The sequence below is a fragment of the Bos taurus genome, chromosome 14 (assembly GCF_002263795.3).
Source record: "Bos taurus isolate L1 Dominette 01449 registration number 42190680 breed Hereford chromosome 14, ARS-UCD2.0, whole genome shotgun sequence".
Taxonomy (NCBI): domain Eukaryota; kingdom Metazoa; phylum Chordata; class Mammalia; order Artiodactyla; family Bovidae; genus Bos; species Bos taurus.
This window is the reverse complement of record NC_037341.1, coordinates 51864461-51890343: the sequence shown is the minus strand read 5'-3', so window position 1 is coordinate 51890343 and position 25883 is coordinate 51864461. Positions and strand designations below refer to the sequence as shown.

Sequence of the window (25883 nt, the reverse complement as noted above, 5' to 3'; positions counted from 1 at the left end):
TTCCTTCCTCCTTTCAGGAGAGGAGAGAGAGATAACTCTCTCAAGCACAACAAGTCCATTTTTCCTTATTCCCTGTCCCTGGTCACGTGGTAAGTTTTTCCATCTGATTTTCATTGTGTTACCACAGAGGTAAGGACTAGGTCAAAGGGATGCTGACATACTTATTACTATTATTATATTTAATTCATCAATTCTATCACTTAAATAATAATTAATCTCTTTAGATCCAGTACACACAGTGTGCCTATTCAGAATAAAATTAATAAAGGTGAATATTAAAAATGAAACATTCATAGCACAATTTGCTCCTAAGATCCCGAAAGAACTAGAAAAGGGTACTTCAGAAGGTAAATCAAATATGACACCAGTTACAAAAATCTAAATCTTCTAGCTATAGAATTCTGTACCTAGTGTTTTATAAATTCTATAAATGTAAGTTAAATGATGGGCTTCCCTTGTGACAAAATGGCAAATAATTTGCCTGCCAGTGCGGGAGACACAGGTTTGATCCCTGAGTCAGGAAGATCTTCTGGAGAAGAAAACGACAACCCACTCCAGTATCCTTGCCTGGTAAATCCCATGGACAGAGGAGCCTGGCAAGGCCACAGTCCATGGGGTTACAAAAGAGTCAGACTTGACTTTAGCCACTAAACAGTAACAACAACAAGATAAATTATATAATGATATAATGTGACAAAGATAATTAACTGCTTGTTATTGTTCAGTCACTAAGTCATGTCCAACTCTCTGCGATCCCATGGTTTGCAGTGTGCCAGCTTTCCTTGTCCGTCATTATTTCCCAACTAGATGTTAAATTATATCAGTTATAACTTCTGATACTAGAGGACTGTGATAAAATTCTAGATAGCTTCATGGATGAGGGAAATCTATGATTTTAAGACAAATAATATAGGAGAAGAGAATGACTTTTGTGCATCTTAAATCATATGATAATCAAAAAGAGATCTCTTTTTTTGTGGGCATAGATCCTTGACCAAATTAATCTAAATTTGAACTAGAAAGCAAAAAAGCATGTATTAGCTCACTGATGACAAGTCATTAATTTGTAGTACCGACTTCCTAGTGTCAAAACAAGCATACATTTACCAGAAATGTACAGCTAAAAGTACCAAATTTATACTTTAATTTCTGTATGCTGAGGGCTACCTTAGCTCTTGGAGAACATAAGGAGCCTCCTCTTGGTCTCTTTGAAAGGTTCTTCATCTTTCCTTCCTCTGTCAACCAATAGAACTATTTCACATATCTTCATTAATTTACAATCATTTATTTTCTTTTTTTCTTATAGATTGGACTTATTTCACTTTTTTCTCTTTCCCACAAAGCCTTCACAGCACAAAATCTGGCACATAACAAATGTTCAATAATGTTCATGAATGAATGTGTTTCTCAGGGCAGTTATCTCTAAGCGACATCTGAAAAATAAGCTAAAGTAATTTTGATGAAAAACTGAAATTTATGATAGAGTTAAAAAAAAACTGCAGGAAATTCCTGTATGGATTAATCTGTGGCAACCTCATTTGGGTGGAAATATGTTAAAATAAGGCAAATACCAACAGCTTCAAACAGAGTCATACAAGAGGTCGGAGGTTGCTGAGCAAGTCAGTCTTGCAATAACAGAAGTAGAAACAGTAGAAGTAGTAACAAAATTTTAGGACATATTTTGTATGACTCTGCATAGTAAAGAGTACATTTAAAATATCTCTGCTCAAAAGTAACAAGCTTGAATTCCTTCTACCAGACATAATATTCAGTTTATTATTCAAGATTCAGCCACTTTTGAGTTTTACCACGTATCATTTATCAAAATAAAAATGGAAATCAAGCTCTCTTTTCAAGGTTTATTACCAAATTCATCCTCCTTTAATTTGAATGTTCTGTAAATGTGGTTGGCAATTGCTGGTGATGAGGTATAATGGAGACACTCTCTGCAAATTAAGATAATTTATAATACTTTGCATTGTAGATGAAAATGCACAGGGACAATAGTATGTAAGCTACAAAGCACAACACAATTTAGTCCAATTTGGTGGAATTATTGTTGCTTATTCATAAATATTCAGAAGTGCCTTATCTTTATGGAAACATTCAGCTGCCAGTCTTTTCACTGAAAAGCTCAAATACATGAAACTGACAATTAAATAAAGATGTGTATGAAAAACCACATATTCTTAAATATTCACCATTCCTTGTGAAATTTGATACTGTGATGAAATTAAAACTTCTGGAGCAAAAATGAACTGAAAATTCTCATTTATCTAAATCTTTTTGACTTGCTGAATAACTTAAACTGAGTTCTAATTTCCTTCCTGCCATCATAAAGCAGAAATCTTCTTTAAAGATTCCTAACATTTAAAAATTACTATTTGATATCTACAAGAGAAGAGAAAGATAAAATAACTTCATCATCTGGTTCTATTGATAGCTGCTTCAGATTAATAGTAATATTAGTTCAGATTACTTTTCAGATTAATATTTATACTAATTGATTCATATTCACATTAATATTGTTATTCATAAATAATGCTCAGTTCACTTCAGTCAGTTCAGTTCAGTTGCTCAGTCATGTGACTCTTTGCAACCCCATGGACTGCAGCACACCAGGCTTCCCTGTCCATCACCAATTCCCAGAGTTTACTCAAACTCATGTCCATTGCATTGGTGATACCATTCAACCATCTCATCCTCTGTCATCCCCTTCTCCTCCCACCTTCAATCTTTCCCATCATCAGGGTCTTTTCAAATGAGTCGGTTCTTTGCATCAGATGGCCAAAGTATTGGAGTTTCAGCTTCAGCATCAGTCCTTCCAAAGAATATTCAGAACTGATTTCTTTTAGGATTGACTGGTTTGATTTCCTTAAAGTCCAAGGGACTCTCAAGAGCCGTCTCCTACACCACAGTTCAAAAGCATAAATTCTTCAGTGCTCAGCTTTCTTTATAGTCCAACTCTCACATCCATACACAACTTCTGGAAGAACCATAGCTTTGACTAGACGGACTTTTGTTGGTTAAGTAATGTCTCTGCTTTATAACATGCTGTCTAGGTTGTTCATAGCTTTTTTTTTCCAAGGAGCAAGCGTCTTTTAATTTCATGGCTGCAGTCACAATCTACAGTGATTTTGGAGCCCCCCAAAATAAAGTCTGTCACTGTTTCCATTGTTTCCCAAACTATTTGCCATGAAGTAATTGGACCAGATGTCATGATCTTAGTCTAATGTTAAGTAACTTAAAACTCCATTTATGTTTGGTTCTAATTCCTTTCTAGTCTTTCTCTACTGAGAACTAGCAAATATTCTGAATTAGTATATTATTTTTACATATAATTTACATGTTTTTGTTGTTGTTTTGTCTCCAAGTCACATCCAACTCTTTGTGACCCCATGGATTGTAGTCTGCCAGGGTCCTCAGTCTATGGCATTTCCCAGGCAAGCATACTGGAGTGGCTTGCCATTGCCTTCATCTCCTGCATTGGCAGGTGGATTCTTTACCACTGCGCCACCAGGAAAGTCCAATTTATATTTTAAAACATCTGTATTTCAATGAACAATATACAGTATGGTTTGTAAGCATTTACACATTTTATAAATTATGTAATTAAAATAACATTCTTCTGAGGCTTTTTTTGTGTGTGTGTGCAGCATTGTGTTTTTACTGTTATATTTACACACACATATACTTACACATACAGTTTACTCATTTTAACTACCAGTGATATTCCATTGGATGTATACCCTAAAATTGATTTACTTGTTCTCCAGCTGGTGGGTATCTGTATTGCTATATTGCTTACATTATTCATTGTTTAAAAATGCTACACTTCCATGTCCTCATTTGAACATATGCAAGTGTTTCTATGGGTTATGTATCATGCAGGGATTCAAAGATCAATTTGAATCAGTTCTAATGAGGTGGATGAAACTGGAGCCTATTATGCAGAGTGAAGTAAGCCAGAAGAAAAAACACCAATACAGTATACTGCTGCTAAGTCGCTTCAGTTGTGTCCGACTCTGTGCAACCCCATAGATGGCAGCCCACCAGGCTCCGAGATCCCTGGGATTCTCCAGGCAAGAACACTGGAGTGGGTTTCCATTTCTTTCTCCAATGCATGAAAGTGAAAAGTAAAAGTGAAGTCGCTCAGTCGTGTCCGACTCGTTGCAACCCCATGGACTGCAGCCTACCAGGCTTCTCCGTCCATGGGATTTTCCAGGCAAGAGTACTGGAGTGGGTTGCCATTGCCTTCTGCAATACAGTATGCTGCTGCTGCTGCTGCTGCGTCACTTCAGTCGTGTCCGACTCTGTGCGACCCCATAGATGGCAGCCCACCAGGAGGATTCCCGGTCCCTGGGATTGTCCAGGCAAGAACACTGGAGTGGGTTGCCATTTCCTTCTCCATTGCATGAAAGTGAAAAGTGAAATTGAAGTCGCTCAGTTGTCCAACTCTAGCGACCCCATGGACTGCAGCCTACTAGGCTTCTCGGTCCATGGGATTTTCCAGGCAAGAATGGAGTGGGTTGCCATTGCCTTCTCCGATACAGTATACTAACACATATATATCGAATTTAGAAAGATGATAACAATAACCCTATATACAAGACAGCAAAAGCAACACAGATATATAGAACAGTCTTTTGGATTCTGTGGGTGAAGATGAGGGTGGGATGATTTGAGAGAATAGCACTGAAACATGTATATTATCATATATGACACAGATCGCCAGTCCAGGTTCGATGCATGAGACAAGGTGCTCAGGGCTGATACACTGGGATAACCCAGAGGGATGGGATGGGGAGGGAGGTGGGAGGGGGGTTCAGGATGGGGAACACATATACACCCATGGCTGATTCATGTCTATGTATGGCAAAACCACTACACTATTGTAAAGTAATTAAATAAATAAATTTAAAAAAAAACAGAGATCATTTTCTCAAGATTAAATCAAAATCTGTTAATCGGTCTTGAACTAATGAAAGAAAATAGTTCAATCTCTGCCTCAGTATAATTTCTGTTCAATTTATTTATGAATATTGTGTATTCACATAAGTTGATGTTCTATCTGGTTAGTAAAATAGTAATAATAATTCTGTGCATGCTAAGTCATGTCTGACTTTTTACTACCCCATGTAGCCTGCTAGGTTCCTCTGTCCCTGGAATTCTCCAGGCAAGAATACTGGAGTAGGTTGCCACATCCACTCTCCAGGGGATCTTCCCTACCCAGGGATCAAACCAACATCTCTTATGTCTCCTGCATTGGCAGGTGGATTCTATGCCACTAGTGACACCTGGGAAGCCCATGATAAAGTAAGTGATATTAAATATACTAGTTTGTGTCTTCATACATTTGTATATCATTCTGGGATAGTGGGATCATACATTTGTGCACCATTTTTAAATTTTTACATCACGCATTTGTATATCAGTCAGGGATATAGTGGGATTCAGCTTTGCATGAATGTTAAGTTTTACCATCAGCCATTTAGTTTATGCATAATTGGCACAGGTGGCTCAGAGGGTAAAGTGTCTGCTTACAATGCCAGACACCAGGATTCAATCTCTGGGTCAGGAAGATCCCCTGGAGAAGGAAATGGCAACCCATTCCAGTATTCTTGCCTGGAAAATCCCATGGACAGAGAAGTCTGGTAGGCTACAGTCCATGGGGTCGCAAAGACTCAGACATGACTGAGTGACTTCACTTTCACTTTCAGACATGTCTAAAAATGAATTTTACTAAATATCACCAAATATCTCCTATGTGACTATACCAATTTATCCCAAAGTTCATGAATTTCAAATTCTTCCAATTATTATCAACATTTAGTATGATACTGCTTTTTGATTTTTACCAATTTTAGGAGTGTGCAATAGAAAAGTATTTTTACTTTAATTTTCATTTCTTAATTTCTATCAAGCACTTTTTGTCTTTTGATTATTGTACTGGAATATCTTCTACTGTGAAATTTTTTTGCCCATATGTTCTTCTAGGCTATTTTTAAATTGATTTGTAGGATTTCTTTCTATGGAGTATATGTTTTTCTGTGCTGTGTTGTGCTTATTTGCTCAGTCGCCTCCAAGTTTTTGCAACCCTGTGGACTGTAGCTGTCAGGCTTCTCTATCCATGCAGATTCTCCAGGCATGAATACTGAGGTGGGTCACCATGCCCTCCTCCAGGGGATCTTCCCAACCCAGAGATAGAACTCAGGTCTCCCGCATTGCAGGCAGATTCTTCACCATCTGAGCCACCAGGTTTTTCTACTATATTGTAAATACTGCTAAGTCATTTTAGTCGTGTCTGACTCTGTGCGACCACAGACGGCAGCCCACCAGGCTCCCCTGTCCCTGGGATTCTCCAAGCAAGAACACTGGAGAGGGTTGCCATTTCCTTCTCCAATGCATGAAAGTGAAAAGTGAAAGTGAAGTCGCTCAGTCGTGTCCGACCCTCAGCGACACCATGGACTGCAGCCTTCCAGGCTCCTCGGTCCATGGGATTTTCCAGGCAAGAGTACTGGAGTGGGGTGCCATTGCCTTCTCCGATATTGTAAATATCTCCTTCTAATTATATATCATTTAAAAATCTTGCTAGCAAAGGTCTGTCTAGTCAAAGCTATGGTTTTTCCAGTAGTCATGTATGGATGTGAGAGTTGGACTTATAAAGAAAGCTGAGCACTGAAGAATTGATGCTTTTGAACTGCAGTATTAGAGAAGATACTTGCGAGTCCCTTGGACAGCTAGGAGATCCAACCAGTCAATCTTAAAGGAATTCAGTCTTGAATATTCATGGAAGGACTGATGCTGACGCTGAAACTCCAATACTTTGAGCACATGATGAGAAGAACTGACTCATTTGAAAAGATCAATGCTGGGAATGATTGAAGGCGGGAGGAAAAGGGGACAACAGAGGATGAGATGGTTGGATGGCATCACTGACTCAATGGACATGAGCTTGAGTAAACTCTGGGAGTTGGTGATGGAGAGAAAGCCAGGTGTGCTGCAGTCCATGGGGTTGCAAAGAGTCGGACATGACTGAGCGACTGAACTGAAAAAATCTTGTTTATGGTATATTTAGCTAACTGCTACTGCTAAGTCACTTCAGTCGTGTCCGACTCTGTGCGACCCCATAGATGGCAGCTCACCAGACTCCCCCGTCCCTGGGATTCTCCAGGCAAGAACACTGGAGTGGGTTGCCATTTCCTTTTCCAATGCATGAAAGTGAAAACTGAAAGTGAAGTCACTCAGTCGTGTCCGACCCTCAGGGACCCCATGGACTACAGCCTACCAGGCTCCTCCGTCCAGGGGATTTTCCAGGCAAGAGTACTGGAGTGGGTTGCCATTGAGCTAAAGAGATTTGTAAAAACATAATAAGGACTGGGACTTATTTACTGGTCTTCAGTAAAACAGAAGCCATTTGATATTTTGAGTTGCTAAAATTCAGTACAAGAAATTAGAGGGGAAAATACAAAGAAATGCAGAGAGTGTGAAGGTCAAGGATCACTTCTGGCTTTCAGGAATCCAGCAATTCAGGGAAGCTGCCACCACATACAACCACCTTCCAGCACCACACTCTTGCCTACATATTTTGGTGAAAAATAATGGCTTCTTTATCCATCCTATCTTTCAGCTCTCACCAGATTGCCTTTAGTTGGTGGAATCTAAGCAGAGGTCTTAGCTGGCAAGGGCAGGAGATATGTAGTTGCCAGATTTTTAGACTCTACACTTGAGAAGTGCTTAGAAGGGCATGGATGCTACTGAGTATTGACAGATTTTTGCTTGCCTATCTTCTTTGAGAAATCTTTCTTCACCTTAAAGACATAGCTACTGTGGGTCACATTTTTTTCTAAGCATTGTAAAGTTTTGACACTCACATATGTCTTCAATCTGCCAGAAGTTAACTTTAAAAAGGAGTATGTTAGTAGGTCATTAGATATTTAAGTTCAAAATTTACAAAACTTTTGGGATGTGAAGGTTATAAAAATGCCTTGTTTGTTATTCTAATCTGAAGAAATTATATCCAATATTGTATATATAAATGACAGATAATCAAGAAATATTTCTTTAGCATTTTAGTTAGAATACCTTGTACTATATAATGCAGCCTTAGTCAATACTTCATTTATCACCTCGTTGATTTTCAGTATTTAAAGAGTAACAGAAATGCCAAATATACCTGTTAAGTTTATAGGATATAGATTTGCATAGACAAACTTTGTTGCTTCCTTATAATTCATTGATTTTCTACTTGATTTGCATTGAATAAATTATAAGAATAGAGTTAGCACTAATAGTATATCTGATTATTTTTCATTGTTAATATTGCCAAAACTTTATTGGTAACTAAAGAGTTTAAATAGGGTAATTTATTTTATATTTATAAAGCTAGTATACAAGACATGCCATCACAAGTTGGCTATTGCTCATCTTTAATTTGAATACAGAATTTGAAATGGACATGTTCCATGTGGATTACCAAATTATTTCAAGCAACAAAACTCAAGAGCTAAAAACATACAAATATGTCTGAACAATATCCTTGGGATAATGGACATTTCTCAAATGGGATTTTTAGAAAATTAAATGTGCAGAGGTGATAACAAGAAGACATCTGAGCCCAGAGGTAATGTCTAACAGATGGGTATCATAAACATTTGCCAGATCAGCTTTTGAGAAGACAATGCTATAATCAATCAAAAAGATGTACTTTAGGTTTTCAATGGGTGGTTGTTTAAAATACTCAATTCCTTTCTATTGAATCAAAGTGGGATAACTAGAAATGAATACAGCTAGTAGAATCTTCAATGAAGAATATTTTGAAGAAATAAAGTTTAAAGATGTCATGAACAACAGGCCTAAATCATTCTTTGATAGTGAATTTGGCAAAAAACAAGTATTCAGATTCTTAAGTATAAAATGAAAGAAATTTATTTGGGAGGAATCACATTAACATTTAAAAATTATTACATTTTTTACATGTAGTTCAACAACAAAAAATGTAAATTCATGGAATTTTAAATATAAAATATCCAGGAGTTACATGGAGATAATATAGTATAGTGATTAAGTTTGGGAATTCTATAGGCAGAGCTCCTCAACTAAATTTCCATATCTGCATTTATGAGGTATGTCACCTTGGGCAAGTAACAACTTTTCTGTGCTTTGTTTTTCCTCCTCTTCTCACCGGGGATAATAGTACTTCCCTCATAGTTATAGCTGTATCTGCTGCTGCTGCTGCTGCTAAGTCGCTTCAGTTGTGTCAGACTCTGTGCGACCCCATAGATGGCAGCCCACCAGGCTCCCCTGTCTAGTCAATAGTAAATAAATGTTAGCTATTATTTTTCACTGATATTTAATGTTTAAATAATGTTAAATATCTGTGTGCCTTTTAATAAAATCTAAGTCCCTTACTATAGTCCACCTCATCCCTGTCTAGCTTCAAACTTTACCTCTCATTTTGTACAATTCTCCTTTCTTATCCACCTCCAGCCAAATAACTCAGCTGAAGTCTTCTCTTAGGCCTTTGTATTTGTTGATCTATCTGCCTACAGTCTGCTACTCTCAGATCTCTTATTATAATTCAGATACCAAATCAGGTGATACCTCCTGAGACACAGTCCTTGAATGAACTGGATATAGTAGACTCATCTTCCATACTATGTATCCTATCACCCTATTACAAATTATTTCTACATGCAGTTCTTTTATCTTTTGTTAACATTTTTCCTTTTCTGTCTTGTCTCACTAAACATTGGCTCCATGTGAGCATGAACTTTGTCTTTAGTGTTCTCTTCATCCCCAGAGCAGAAACAGTTCCAATGGAGACAGACAAAATTTAAACCTATGATTCAATGAATAACTTCTATGTTGATAAGTTAATTCCAATAGAGGAATAAAAGAGAAGACAGGATTTATGGACCAAAAAAGGAGTGACATTTCTACAACTCAGCCTTCAGAGAGAAATACAGTGAAAGACATCAGATTAAGGAATGCATTCTTGAATGTGTATTGAGGGGCTGAGGGGATCTGGCTAGAGTAACCTATTAAGTTCTGCTAACTTCTATTATTGAATTATCCAGAGCAGAGTGATGTATTATGGAGGATATTGTATTGAGATGCTAATTTCTGATCTGCTCTTCTAACTTTAGAAGAAGGCAATGGTAATTTTCTCTTACTGTACTCCCCTACACTGTCCAGGAAAACACAACTACAGATTTAATTAATTTGTGTTGCATAAAGCACCTGAAAATATGTCTCATCTAGCACTGGTTGTAATAAGTTTCAGATTTCTCAAGGGCAAGCATAATTATTAGCCATTTCTGAAAAGAACGGAAGAGTGGTCTAACTCAAGGAGGGAGTTAATTCTGAGAGGCTGGAGGGATGGAAGAGCAATTGGATTCCCTAATGTTAGTCAAGGTCTGACCAAGTTTGTCACAGATGTTTTATATCCAACCCATGTGGCCATCCACGCTTCATTTCTCTAAATCAAACTAGAGTTGACTAAGAAACTAATTTTGGAGAAGAAGGTTATCTGTACAAAAAACTAAGTAAGATTATTCTTGACAACTCTAAAGGATGAAGACTGAAAAGATTTAATTTGCTTCAGAAACGTAAAGGAATGGGACATTTTCTTCCTTCAAATGTGGTGTAGCATTTTTATACCAGGTGTGTTATAATTTATTTATTGGTGAAGGAAAGACAGAGAAACTCATGGTCTTCTTAGTAGAGTATAACTAAAACTGTTAATAATGGGTGAACCAAATGCTTTTCCTTTTTAGGCACTCAAGGGTCTCTGTACTTTCCTGACACCACTAATCATAGAGGCATCTATTAATACGATATCTTTTAACTTATTTTTTTTTTTGGAATATCTGTTACAGCTGTGCATCATAGGAGACACTGTACACTGTCTTCTCAGTATATCTTTTCTTCTCCCTCATGAACAAAATCTTGATTTTGCTTCCAGCAATAACTGAAGCATATCAGGCAGTAGTATATCATGATAGTCAAATAATAATCCAATAATTTAGTCTGACAAATACTTCATTTTTCCAGCTTCCCTTGCTGGGAAATTTATCCATATAGCCCTATTTTGGACAAAGAAGGATAACAGAATGTCTGACACAAATTTTGTACTCCTGATGAAAGGGACATATACGATAAACAGTACCTCCTCCTTTTTGCCTTGAATATGCCCAGTGTTAAAGCAGCCATCTTGTGACCATGTCACAACAATCCTGAGAACAAGAAGTGAACAAACTAGGAATGCCATAACAAAAATGGAGCATGGCTCCTTGTAACCTAGGTTTAGCAACTGAATCAGGACCTGCTTACCTTTTTTCTCTTCACAGGTCTTATATAATTAACATAAATCCTGGCTGTTTAAGCCATGGTTAAGTTTACTACTGCTGCTACTGTTTATTTGCTAAGTTGTGTCCGACTCTTTGCTGCTCCATGGACTATAGCCCACCAGGTTCCTCCATGGTATTTCCCAGGCAAGAACACTTCAGTGGGTTGCCATTTTCTTTTCTAGGGGATTTTCCCAACGCAGGGATCAAACCTCCATCTCCTGCTTGGCAGGCACACTCTCTGGGAAGGCCCTAGGTTTACCTTGAAGCCAAAAGCAGCATCTCAACTGTTTCTACTAGTCCATTTGCTATTCCTAGTGATTACATAATGAATGGACCAATAAGACAGTTGAAGTAAAATATAACCTAAAAGCTTGTTCTAAAATATCTCTTCATTTTAATCTCAGCCAAATGCAATTCTATGACTGTCATTACATAGACCAGGTGTAATTAGATAAGGATAATCATAAAAAGCCTGCTTATGCTAAACCTAGAATTGTGAGAAGCTAGGCAAATGGGATTAATCTGAATTAAGTTATTTACTCTATTTGCCTTGAATGTGCTTATTTAGCCTGCTCTTTCTAATCTCGGTGCTTTTCTTTATCCTGTTCTCTTTGCCTGGAATACAGTCACCATTTCTTTCTGTGATCCACCAACACAATCTTTAATACTACCTCATTCATGAATCCTAACCTGATCTGCCCTAGCCAAATTTCCTCTCTACTGCCTCTAAATCCTCTGAATATGAATACTAGAACTCCTCTGCATCTCATAGTGTTCTCTCAGATATTCCAGAAACAAAGGTGGAATAATTTTAAGGGGAACATACCACAGAATGGCAGAGGTGGGATTAGAAATAACTGGACACAGGGATCCAAACACAAAACATATTCTTTTCCATTTTCCCCCATGTCTGCACACCTTAGCAAATTCTCTTGTGTTCAGAAGTTAATTACTCCATCTAAGAATTTATGGAATATACAATATGTGGCCTAGTAGAATCTTCTATATCACACACAAAAAAAAACACTTTATAAAATCAGTATTCAGAGTACATGTTAATTTACCAATATATGTGGAAAGCTGCAATTGATCTAAAACTGACTAAAGGCATTATGAAGTGAAATGGCCTCATGAAGAATTATGCATAATATGCTTGCAAGAAAACCAAAACAAACAAAAAACATAATCACAATACCATGTGATAAGAGCTATATAGCTGTGGATATAGACTACTGCAAAAGAAGTGTTAAAAAGTAGACTAACTGCGGTCGAAGGAGTCAGGGTAAGCCTAATAGGGAAATGTTTGAAATGGTCTTGAAGCTGAACAGTTCAATTGATGCCACAGGTGGATGGGGCATACTGAAAGAAAAAAGAAGCCTGGGTACAGGATTCTAAGGCTGGAAACCAAAGTATACTTGGAGAATGAGAAGTAACTTCCTTCAAAGATAGGAAATGCATGGTTAACTATTAAGATCATTGCAGGTATATGCTCATAGAAAGGCTGCCATTGTAAAACTCAGAAGTGACACTTAGGAACAAATACAGTTAATAGCTGATGTGCCACTACTTCCAGGGCCTTCCTCAACAAAGGAGCTTAGCACATAGCCATTGAATCAGAAAATCTTAGAAGCATTTACTGACCTGGTGAATATTCAGAGACACCTTTGAAGTAGATTATAAACATTTAATTCCAGATTTGAGATTGAAACATTTTAGTTTCAGTTCTGAGACTGAAAAATATTTATAGATGTATGTCGGCCCTTTTTTAAAAAAATAATTGCTTTTATACTCTTTTCCCAATTCTACAGCCTTCTATCTTCATAATGATGCACATCCTTTAATGAACAGCCAGAATCATTAAGAAAAAAAAATAACTTCAAGTATTTTCTTTTTAAGCGTTTCTTTCTTTCTTTTTCTTTGATAAGCACAAGCAGTAGTTCACAGCAATGACAAAGAAGTCAATGATTTTACTCATTCCAGTCTCCTGAGCATCCTATACAATTTCAAAGTCAGGTATGGCTACAAAATCCAGTATCTTTGCATCAATAATCTCACATTACATAGAATTTAAATACTAGAAAAGGAAATTTAGGTTTCCTTTTTTAACCTCATTGAAATTTTAGACAAAGAGAAATATAAAATGATGCAGAACAAAGAAAGACCATTATGTAAACACAGAGCCATGACTTGAAAAATGTCACTAGCCCTGTCAGAGAAAAAAAAAAAAAGGAAAGAGGAAAGCAGATTAAGAAACATTTGCCCTTCTGAGCACATGGCAGCGATTATATTTGAGCAAAAAGCCACAGCACTGTTACTTTTAGTCCATCACAAAGAACTATCTGTAAACACAATTTGCTTGGATTTTCATTTGTCTTTGGGAGCAATTCACAGGAAATCACAGTATATACAACAGTTCTCAGGGTTTAAAAATATGTATTAAACATCATTTTGTTAATTTAACTTGTGTTAATGATGTAACAATTCTAGCACAGGTAAGGAAAAAAAAAAAACTTGAAATAAACAAGGAGAAAGAATCATATCTCAGTACTATGTCTCTTGACTGTATTTTCACAAACAATAATTTGATTCCAATTACCTTTTGAATCCCATGTGAATATCTTTGATGCTGTAACCTTTTCAACTTTCCAATTTCTGTAAGAATTTTCATTCACCTGACTTCTTGAGAAACTTTATAGAACTATTTTGATTTTTTCAAATATTCTAACAGTAAAGACTACAATTTAATTCTCATTTATATAATTAGTCTACTTCTTATTATGATACTGGTAAATAAATTCATTTTGTTCATATAACAATTGATGTAACCCACTTATGGTTTTCAATGATTCTCAGTCTATGAGCTTCTACCTGTTTAAGTGTCAGTAAGTTGATTTGAGTATAGCACAATAGTTCTATATAAATTTATTTTTAACAAGACAATTTAACAAAAAAGCAAAACAAACTAAAATCTTAGCTATTCTTCAGTGTAAAATCATCTGAAACCATCCAGTTTTCATTAAGGGCTGGCTAACTATAACTAATACACATGTACTGTGTATGTTTTGCAGTGACAGGTAGGAGCTCAAGCACTGGGTTCCCATTTATTAAAAAGTTTAATTGTACTTCTTAAATATTTCATGGGGAGAATACTGTTATTTTAAAGTACATAAATAAATAAGTTCAAAGTCACATATTACTTAAACTTTCTGAACCTATTGTTTCAACAATAAAATAGTAATAGCTAGATTACCTGTAATTTTTGAAGTTGTTAGGGTCAAATATACATGGAAGGGAGTTGTAAACTTCAAAGTGATAATCAAATGTTGAATATTACTTCATGTGGTGTATTGCAATTACTAATAAATATTTAGCATCAGTGTTTGGCCATTTTTTTTTCTCCCAAAATACTTACTGGTATAGACAAGTTGAAAGCCTTCATCCGTCCCTTCAGAATCAGAATTAAATTCTAGCCAGAGCTGGTTTGAAGTACTACTAAGTGTCAGTCCTCGCATAGACGCACCAGTAAAAGCACCTAGGAGATGAGTTGTTTTATCTTTTCCATCATAAATCTGCAAAATATATTTAAAATTAAAATGAAAATGTGTAAATAATAAACAATTCTGAGCATGTATTTATATTTATGAAGAAAATGAGTGATTACACTCCCCAATTCAAGTCATTACATGTTTCCCAAGAAAAACCTCATATATCATTAATTGATTTTACAATTAAGAGTTACAAGTTACAAGTAAGAGAGTTAAGACTCCACATGGATAATTTTACTATTTCAAGCTCAGTAGACACTAAAAGTAACTGGAGAAGGCAATGGCACCCCACTTCAGTACTCTTGCCTGGAAAATCCTATGGACGGAGGAACCTGGTAGGCTGCAGTCCATGGGGTCGCTAAGAGTCCAACACGACTGAACGACTTCACTTTCTCTTTTCACTTTCATGCATTGAAGAAGGAAATGACAACCCACTCCAGTGTGTTTGCCTGGAGAATCCCAGGGACGGGGGAGCCTGGTGGGCTGTCATCTCTGGGGTCGGACAGAGTCGGACATGACTGAAGCAACTTAGCAGCAGCAGACACTAAGTAACACTCAAACTCATGTTATAAAGTTTTTGCTTTTATTTTAAAAACAATGTTTTTTTATGGCAGATAATTTAAAATTGAGCATTGATTGGTTGGTTGTTGTTCTGAACTTTCTCAAGGGCACCAAACACCTGGTTTTCTAATAACATGATTAATATAAAATATACTTGCTTCTTTGTACATTCTATTTATCCACACCTTTTAACTTATTTAATTTTTGACACTTTAAAAATGCTAAAACGGTGCTAAATGCTTTTAGAAACTGATTTAACAAGGCAAAAAATACAAAACAAAACTGATACTTTCCCTAAGATCCCTACCTCATTCCCATTCTTCTGAAGGTGTAGCTTCTCATTGTCCTCTAATTTGCTTTATCTTTTCAAAGCCTTATAGACATTTCTTCACGTCAGTAGATATAAATTCTTGCTTTTGAGAACTGGGTAATATTTCATCCACTACACTATCACAACTTGCTTTACCATTCCTATATTAACAATTAACATTCCTATATTAACAAACATTTTTGCCACTAAAAGTGATCCTGAAAAAAACACCTTTTTTTATCTCACATTTCTCTTTGGTACTTGTATTTCAGTAAGAAAGGTTTCATACATTTAATACATTGAATTTGGGTGCTCAAATGTAGGTGTATTGTCAGATTATTTTCCAAAAAGTGTACAGTAATTAAACTGAGGATTTGCCAACACTGCATATTGCCATTCTTTTTTAAGGCATGCATTTTTAGTGTGGTAGCTATTATTCCCAACGGTGTGAAAATTAGTCCTTAGAGTTGATAAAACCTCGGATGACGATGATTTGTTGACCTACAAAGACCAACTCTAACTGACAAATCTCATTCCACAGTACTTAGTTTTATGAAGTTGAATCTGGGGGCTCCTTCTGCAAATGATAACAAATAGAAAAATTTGAAAATACTTCTGAAAGTTACTTGAATTTTGCCAAAACTTTCTTACTTCTGACCTATCATAAGAGTAAAAATTATGTCACTAAACTTCTGATCTGGTGATCTTGCCAAAGCACCAATGTTCCCCCATTATGTTCATGTCACCTAAGAGATGATACTTAGATGGTACATGATGGAAGTTTTATTATCACTACATTAATTTGTATGATATATGTTTCTTGTGCTAAATGGTTGGATTTAACTTGATTACCTATTTATAATGTTTTCTAAAATTTGTAACTAAAAGCTAATGTATAACTTTTTTTTCTTTTTATCAAATTATCCCTATAAGGTTTTAGATTATGTTTATATTATAAAATTAAATTATAAAAAATTACTATATTTCAAAATCTAATTTATTCAAATAAAATAGTGAGATTTTTGATCAGTGGATTCAAGGTATTCTTCAATCCAAGGAAATGTTCTTGAGTTTTGGTTTATTTAATTATTCCCTGTATATTTTATTATTTTATTTCCATTTTGAATGCCTATTATTTACATATTCAGTCTCCAAATTGCATTGCAATTCTTTTACATGTTTTTCTTCTGAAATTTATCTATATTCCCTCTATATTATAGCTTATCTTCCACTGGAACTTTCACATTAACAATTGAATTTTCAACAGTAACTAATCTCTTTTTATACCTTCTATTAAAATCTTAAATTTTAAGTTCTACTAATAGGCCAGTCAAGTTCTAGAAAGTCAGTCTGTCTGTCTGTCTTTGCCTTCTTCCCTTTCTTTCCCCAGTCTCTGTTTTTGGTACTCAAATTGCATTATCATATCAAGATTGTTGGGAGAAATATCAGTAACCTCAGATACGCAGATGACATCACCCTTATGGTAGAAAGTGAAGAGGAACTAAAGAGACTCTTTATGAAAGCAAAAGAGGAGAGTGAAAAAGCTGGCTTAAAACTCAACATTCAAAAACTAAGATCATGGCATCCGGTCCCATCACTTCATGGCAAATAGATGGGGAAACAACGGAAACAGTGACAGACTTTATTTTCTTGTGCTCCAAAATCACTGCAAATGGTGACTGTAGCCATGAAATTAAAAGACGGTCGCACCTTGGAAGAAACGCTATGGCCAACCTAGGCAGCATATTAAAAAGCTGAGACATTACATTGCTGACAAAGGTCCACCTAGTAAAAGCTATGGTTTTTCCAGTGGTTATATAAGGATGTGAGAGTTGGACTATAAAGAAAGCTGAGTGCCCTAGAATGGATGCTTTTGAACTGCGGTGTTAGAGAAGACTCTTGAGAGTCCCTTGGACTACAAGAAGATCAAACCAGTCCATCCCAAAGGAAATCAGTCCTAAATATTCATTGGAAGTACCGATGCTGAAGATGAAGCTCTGATACTTTGGCCACCTGATGCAACAAGCTGATTCATTGGAAAAGACCCTGATGCTGGGAAAGACTGAAGGCAAGAGGACAAGGGGATGACAGAAGATGAGATGTTTGGATGGCATCACCAAGTTGATGGACATGAGTTTGAGGAAGCTCTGGGAGTTGGTGATGGACAGGGAAGTCTGGCATGCTGCAGTCCATGGGGTCACAGATTCGGACATGACTAAGCAACTGAACTAAACTTATAGTTTTATATTTTCTTATTAAAGATATAGGTTTTAAATATCCCAAAGACAACAATGCTTTTATTTAACACGCTTTATAAATGTAGCTTTGTTCAGAGCCCCTAGTATTCTTTTCTAACAACATTTTATAACTTTTCTGCCCAGATGTTGTGAAGTCTCCAGTACCTAGGCATTTCCTGCTCTCTCCCTTTGTGCCTGTGTTAATCTAAAGCTTCATATTACAACCATCCAGCCTCCACAAATTTATTTATTTGTTTTATTACCAATGAAAAGGAAGTGGAATCATATTTCTTATGAGTGAGAAATAGAGGAAGTGAGTCATAAAATCAATTCAACATGCTCACTAAATTTCTAACAGCAAACATCTTACTGGTCTCCCTTTTCTTTTCAAAAGGTCTTTCTGTCATTTTTTTTTAAAATGTGTTGACTATTTAAGGAATATTTGACTTCTCGATAAAGGGCTGTATGGATAATTCCTTAAAATTATATGGCAGTACCAGGAACCCCTCTTGGAATCTAATTAATCATACAAATATAGTTCTGTTAGTTATCAGCAAGAATTTGTCTTCAACAAAGCCAAAGCAAATGCTGAGGTTGTTAGGTCAGGAATATTTTTGTTTGTTTGTCTGAGTACATAAGAGTCAACTTTTCATTTCTTAAGAATAGCACTCATGAGGAATAATTCAGAGACAAAGAAACATTGCTTGTCAGGAAAAACAACCTTTGTGTTTGAGTTTCAAATGTCCAATGTGCTCATAAATCGACTTCTGAATACAGTTATATTATGACTCTATATATGCTGTAGCTTATAAGTCCTGTGGTTGGAGGTACACAATCACAATCAAACCATGTAACCAACTGACCCAGTGGACCTAATTTGTAGTTAATACTGTCAAAGTAACCACATAGGATAGGCTTCCCTGATAGCTCAGATGGGAAAGAATCCTTCTACAATGCAGAAGACCTGGGTTCATTTCCTGGGTCGGTAAGACCCCCTGGAGAAGGGAATGGCAACTCACTCCAGTATTCTTGCCTGGAGAATGCCATGGACATGGGGTCATAAAAGTTGGACACGACTTGAGTGACTAACACAATCACATAGAACTTTTTCCTTTTATTTCTCTTACTGCTAACAAACATATAATTTCATTCATATGTTAAATATAAATAAGTTTTCTTGGATTCAACTAGTTCTGCTTTCAAGTGTGGATACATTTTAAGAACTTTCAGTTTGTCAAAAACAACCAAATAAAGGGGAAATATAAATAAATAATAGTTGCAATTGAGTAAATGGAAATTGAAATTTACTTTTAACTTTAAAAAAAGGTCTCTCCTAATTTTTTTCCTCAAATTTTCAGTGGTAATAATAATAATAAGAGTTTAACAATAGCAGATACCCTTATTTCACTCCACATATATAACCCTAAGAAAAATTTTAAAAATAACCCAATTGTCTGCCATAAGAGATATTTATTTATATTACTTTTTTCAAGACAGAAGCAATTTTGCTTTTTCAAAAGAAACTTTATTTAAGAAATGATTTCTAAATAATCTTTGAAGAAGAATTTATGAAAAAGGAGCTAAATTTTCAAACGAAAATAATTATCTTAAACTCAGCTGGGAGAATCTAATTTAGCACCAAAGCTAACTACCATTTATTTAACAATGTAAAGTCAAAAGGCAGAAAACAAATAATGTAGAAGCACCACTATAATTATCAAAATTAAATGAAGTGTGATCATTCAGCTATGAAATTTTGGAAGTGTATATAAATTCTTAGGTCAAAATGAAAAGCAACTGTTAATTAGAAGGCTTTAAAAAAAGAGAAGAGTTTTATAGTTATGATCAAGTCAATGCTGTTTAACCTGTAAATAAAATACTTCAGTGTATTCAAATATATATGAACACATAAAAGCAACAAGGAAGGAAAAATCAGTGTATACAGTCAAAGACTAATTATGTTTGAAATGTATATGAATGCAAACATACAAATAAGAAAATAAAACAAACAAAATATGTCTTACATTTTATAATAAATTTATGGTACAGAGTGATTATGTCAGGTTTGATCAGAATCTCATAGAAACGTTGAGGTTATTATTTCTCATTTCTTTTCTATTTAAAATCAGGATATTTAAGAATATTTTTATTTATTTGAGCTTATTTTTTTTCTTTTTCTAAATGACGTTATTATTTTTGAGATATGTCTTAACATCTGTTTTTAGTTTTCAGAAATTTAGAAAGCTAAAAAGAATAAGGAAACTGTAATAGCATACAGAAACTCAGAGAGGACTTGAGCGCTCCCACGCCCGCACAGGAATAGTCTCACCTATTTAGTGCTTAATGCAGATAATGAATTACTTTTATGTCAAATGTAGAATTCAAGTCTTCTCCAGAATTAATATTGTGAAAGGTATTGCAAGCTTTAATAACATTAATGAAGCTCTTTGAAAAGACTAATTTGTTATAAAATTGCAATTAATTTGGTAGTCTTACACAAGAACAGATGAGAACTTAATATTGCCATGTTTCAATTATCAAACCTTTTGTAATGAATCAGGGTTTGACGTTTGTTATGGTGTACAGATCATCCTATTTCTAAAAGGTCAAACCCTATTATGATGAACTGCTTCAGTCAGTTCAGTTCAGTTCAGTTGCTTAGTCCTGTCCAACTCTTTGAGACGCCAAGGACTGCAGCATGCCAGGCCTCCCTGTTTATCACCAACTAACCAGAGTTTACTCAAACTCATGTCCATTGAGTCGGTGATGCCATCCAGCCATCTCATCCTCAGTTGTCCCCTTCTCATCCCACTTTCAATCTTTCCCAGCATCAGGGTCTTTTCCAAGGAGTCGGTTCTTCGCATCAGGTGGCCAAAGTACTGGAGTTTCAGCTTCAGCATCAGTCCTTCGAGTGAACACCCAGGACTGATCTCCTTTAGGATGTATTGGTTGGATCTCATCGCAGTCCAAGGGACTCTCAAGAGTCTTCTCCAACACCACAGTTCAAAAGCATCAATTCTTTGGTGCTCAGCCTTCTTTATAGTCCAACTCTCACATTCATACATGACCACTGGAAAAACTATAACCTTGACTAGAATGGACGTTTCTTGGTAAAGTAACGTAAAGCTTTTTAATATGCTGTCTAGGTTGGTCATAACTTTCCTCCCAAAGAACAAGTGTCTTTTAATTAAATGGCTACATTCACCATCTGTAGTGATTTTGGAGCCCAAAATATAAAGTCTGTCACTGTTTCCACTGTTTCTCCATCTATTTGCCATGAAGTGATGGGACTGGATGCCATGATCTTAGTTTTCTGAATGTTGAGCTTTACACTGACTTTTTCACTCTCCTCTTTCACTTTCAAGAGGCTCTTTAGTTCTTCACTTTCTGCCATAAGGGTGGTGTCATCTGCATATCTGAGGTTATTGATATTTCTCCTGGCAATCTTGATTCCAGCTTGTGCTTCCTCCAGCCCAGTGTTTCTCAAGATGTACTCTGCATATAAGTTAAATAAGCAGGGTGGCAATATACAGCCTTGACGTACTCCTTTTCCTATTTGGAACCAGTCTGCTGTTCTATGTCCAGTTTTAACTGTTGCTTCCTGACCTGCATACAGGTTTCTCAAGAGGCAGGTCAGGTAGTCTGGTATTCCCATCTCTTTCAGAATTTTCCACAGTTGGTGGTGATCCACAATCAAAGGCTTTGGAAAAGTCAATAAAGCAGAAATATATATTTTTCTGGAACTCTCTTGCTTTTGCAATGACTGAACAGATGTTGGCAATTTGACTTCTGGTTCCTCTGCCTTTTCTAAATCCAGCTTGCACATCTGGAAATTCACAGTTCACGTATTGCTGAAGCCTGGCTTGGAGAATTTTGAGCATTACTTTGCTAGCATGTGAGATGAGTGCAACTGTGTGGTAGTTTGCACATTCTTTGGCATTGCCTTTCTTTGGGATTGGAATGAAAACTGACTTTTTCCAGTCCAGTGGCCAGTGCTGAGTTTTCTAAGTTTGCTGGCATATTGAGTGCAGCACTTTGACAGAATCATCTTTCAGAATTTGAAATAGCTCAACTGGAATTCCATCACCTCCACTGGCTTTGTTCATAGTGATGCTTCCTAAGGTCCACTTGACTTCACATTCCAGGACATGTGGCTCTAGGTGAGTGATCACACCACTGTGATTATCTGCTTATGGATACTCAAAGCTGTTGTTGTTGCTAATGATATAAGATATGTATTAGAAAGTATATTCCCACTCATTACTCTAATGAATTAGCAAATAAGGTATTATCTGAACCCAAGAGCAAAAAAAGTAACATCAAAAGAGAGAAATTACACATGTACATGAGCATAATTATTCAAACCTTCAAATTATTCCTGCTCATGGATACTAGAATTTTCAATTTGGCCATTTGTTTTATAGGTTGCTTAAGAATTTATATAATTTTTGCAATGAGTTGAGTTAGATCTCAAATTTTGAAAAAAAATATTTTTTCAAAATATTTCAAATCTACAATGTTCTCTCCAAAGATAATATGTAACAAAAGAGAACATTTGTTTGTACTCAGATCTTTATATGTCTTTACAACAGTTATATAATGTGTAATCAATTATAAGAGCTAGTGTGCTTCAGTGAGGGAGTTGGGAGTGGAATGAAGGGTCAGGTTTTCAGGAGCCTTAGCTTTGTGGTTCTGTTGAAGTCCCAAGTCTACCTTCAAAGCTGACTGGCATGTCACACATCATTTTACTTCTGTGATCCTCAGTATAAGAAAATAGGAAGGGTTTTATGAGGCCTAGTAATAACACTCTGTGATTTGGTTGTCAAATACAGATATTTTCCCTGGTAGCTCAGCTCATAAAGAATCTGCCTGCAATGCAGTAGACCCTGGTTTGATTATTGGGTTGGGAAGATCTTCTGGAGAAGGGATAGGCTACCCACTCCAGTATTCTGGCCTAGAGAATTCCATGGGCTGTTTAGTCCATGGGGTCGCAAAGAGTCAGAGACGACTTTCAACTTCACTTTCTATTTCTGCATAAGAAATAAGTCTTTAAACTTCAGAATGCCAACTATAGTAAAGAGATTGTCTTTTGTCCCCCCGCTACATTCCTTTATCTAAACATAATGCTTAGCTTTTTTCTGAAAATAAAAACAAATACAGCGATAACAAAAACATAAATAGTAGTTCTGATTAGTATTCAAATTTTGTCCAATTCAGCTGACAAGCAGAGCAACTTACTATTGACTGTTTAAAGCCTACATATGATAAACACCATCTATAAATGTTAATTAAAAATAATTAATTAAGTTATATAGTTTGAGTGATGGATTGAGAAGTTCAATATTCTTGCCTACTGAAAGTAATATAACCAAACAAAGATATATTCATAATTCCCAAACCTGCTGGCCATCACAAAATCTGGAGAGCTTTATAAAAATCCTTAATCCCAGGTGGAGATGAACTGAATCAATTTTCCCTAGATCTACTGAAACTCAACTTAGTTTGGTTATAGATCAGTTCAGTTCAGTCGCTCAGTCGTGTCTGACTCTGCGACTCCATGAACCTCAATATGCCAGGCCTCCCTGTCCATCACCAACTCCGGGAGTTCACCCAAACCCATGTCCATTGAGTCGATGATGCCATCCAACCATCTCATCCTCTGTCGTCCCCTTCTCCTCCTGCCCTCAATCTTTCCCAGCATCAGGGTCTTTTCAAATGAGTCAGCTCTTTGCATCAGGTGGACAAAGTATTGGAGTTTCAGCTTCATCATCAGTTCTTCCAATGAATATTCAGATAACTAAGGTGTTTATAAGGAGGAGGAGGGAGAGAGAAAGTGGGTGAGTGAGTAAATGAGAATCAACCTAAATGATGGGTTCTCAGAAAGGAAAGTTGTGTGTGTGTGTATAGAGATATAGATTAAAATACATACTTTTTTTATTATTTGTTTTGTTCTTTGCTCTCAGTCAAAGGATAAAAGGTTCTGTAATAGGCTAATTGTTTTTCTTATTTCTTCCTATGTCCTAGTTGGAATGGAGCAAAAGAAGTGATTATTAAGTTTAATACTGGAAAGTCCTGTGGATGAGGATGGCCTCTGATGGATTCAGTTCAGTTCAGTTCAGTCATTCAGTCATGTCTGATTCTTTGTGACCCCACGGACTGTGGCACGCCAGGCTTCCCTGTCCTTCAACAATTCCCAGATCTTCCTAAAACTCATGTCCATCAAGTCGGTGATGCCATCCAACCATCTCATCCTCTGTTGTCCCCTTCTCCTCCTGCCCTCAATCTTTCCCAGCATCGAGGTCTTTTCCAAGGCATCAGTTCTTTGCATCAGGTGTCCAAAGTATCAGAGTTTCAGCTTCAACATCAGTCTTTCCAATGAACACCCAGGACTGATCTCCTTTAGTATGGACTTGTTGGATCTTCTTGCAGTCTAAGGGACTCTCAACAGTCTTCTCCAAAACCGCAGTTCAAAGGCATCAATTCTTCAGTATATGGTCCAGGTTTCACATTAATACATGACTACTGAAAAAAAAACCATAGCTTTGACTAGAAGGGCCTTTGTTGGCAAGGTAATATCTCTGCTATTTAATGTGCTGTCTAGGTTGGTCATAGTTTTTCTCCCAAGGAGCAAACGTCTTTTCATTTCATGGCTGCAGTCATCATCTGCAGTGATTTTGGAGCCCAAGAAAATAAAGTCTGTCACTGTTTCCAGTGTTTCCCCATCTATTTGCCATGAAGTTGTTAGGTAGTTAGAATAGGAAAAAGGAGTCCAGAATGGTGGTGGCTAAAAGACAATGAAGGGAAAAGCCTGCAAAAATAGAACAAAGGAAAGTCCGAGGACCAGAGTGAGGACCTCAGGTAGAACAAACAGCACTCCTGGCTAGCCCAGTTTACATAGGGCAAGCCTAGTGGGTGGGGGAGAAAAAATATATAAAAAGAGGAGCCAAAGGGGCAGATCTCTCTTCCTCTCTTTCTCTCGCTCTCTCTGTCTCTCTCTTGCTCTCTGTCTCTCACTCTCTGTCTCTCTCACTCTCTCTCTGTCTCTCTGTCTTTCTCTTGCTCTCTCTCTGTCTCTTAGATCTCTCTCTACTCTTCCCGTCTTTTGGGTCGGCATGCCCTCATGCCTCAAGGATATATTTTCCTTTATTTTCTAAATAAAACTGAACTGTAACACGGATCTGTAACACTGATTTGTCCAAGAGCTGTGACACAGTCTGTCTGTCCAAGGTCTGTCTGAGGGCTGTAATGCTGGTCCATTGCTTCAAATTTTTGTTGTGACGATACAGAACTGAGGAAATTACACACTCGAAAGGGATGGGACTGGATGCCATGATCCTAGTTTTTTGAATGTTGAGTTAGTTTGCAGTTAGGCAAATTACCTTCCATCCTGAGAGGACTCTGGGTTTACCAGTTTCTGAGAATTAATCATTTGTCCACTGCAAAGTACACGGTCTACTTGTGCATGCCTAACTGTGCCTGTGTCAGTAGGTATCTTTGAACTGATAGTTGTTCTTGGGGTTATTGAGAAGAATAACATATAGGCATTTTATATTTTATATTGGTGGAGAGACCATGAAGACAGACAGTGTTTAAAAGCCCACCCCCAACTGTCTCTATAGAGTGACTTACCAAAGTTATTTTAAAATAATAATTTAGAATAAATCCCAGGTTAGACTATTAGTAGGAGGATGATTGAATTGGTATGCTTCCACGTTAATATCTAGTAAATAATCTTTTTAACTTTGGAAAACATTTATTTTAGGAAAGATAAAAATTAAAAAAAATTCTGGGAATATATATTTTTATTCTTTCACTCATGAAAGAAAAACCACTATTTAATTAAATCCACTACGGAGCTTGACATTGAGTTTTCCTGCCT

General features: G+C 36.4%; 1 protein-coding gene across 1 annotated transcript in view; it reads right to left on the bottom strand.

Annotated features, from left to right (window-relative positions):
* The window catches only part of CSMD3 (CUB and Sushi multiple domains 3), a 1470240-nt gene that overhangs the window by 385447 nt on the left and 1058910 nt on the right, over positions 1-25883 (bottom strand). Inside the window, exon 24 of the mRNA NM_001424929.1 lies at positions 14764-14920. Coding sequence (NP_001411858.1) covers positions 14764-14920 — 157 coding nt within the window. The remainder of the gene's footprint in view (positions 1-14763; positions 14921-25883) is intronic.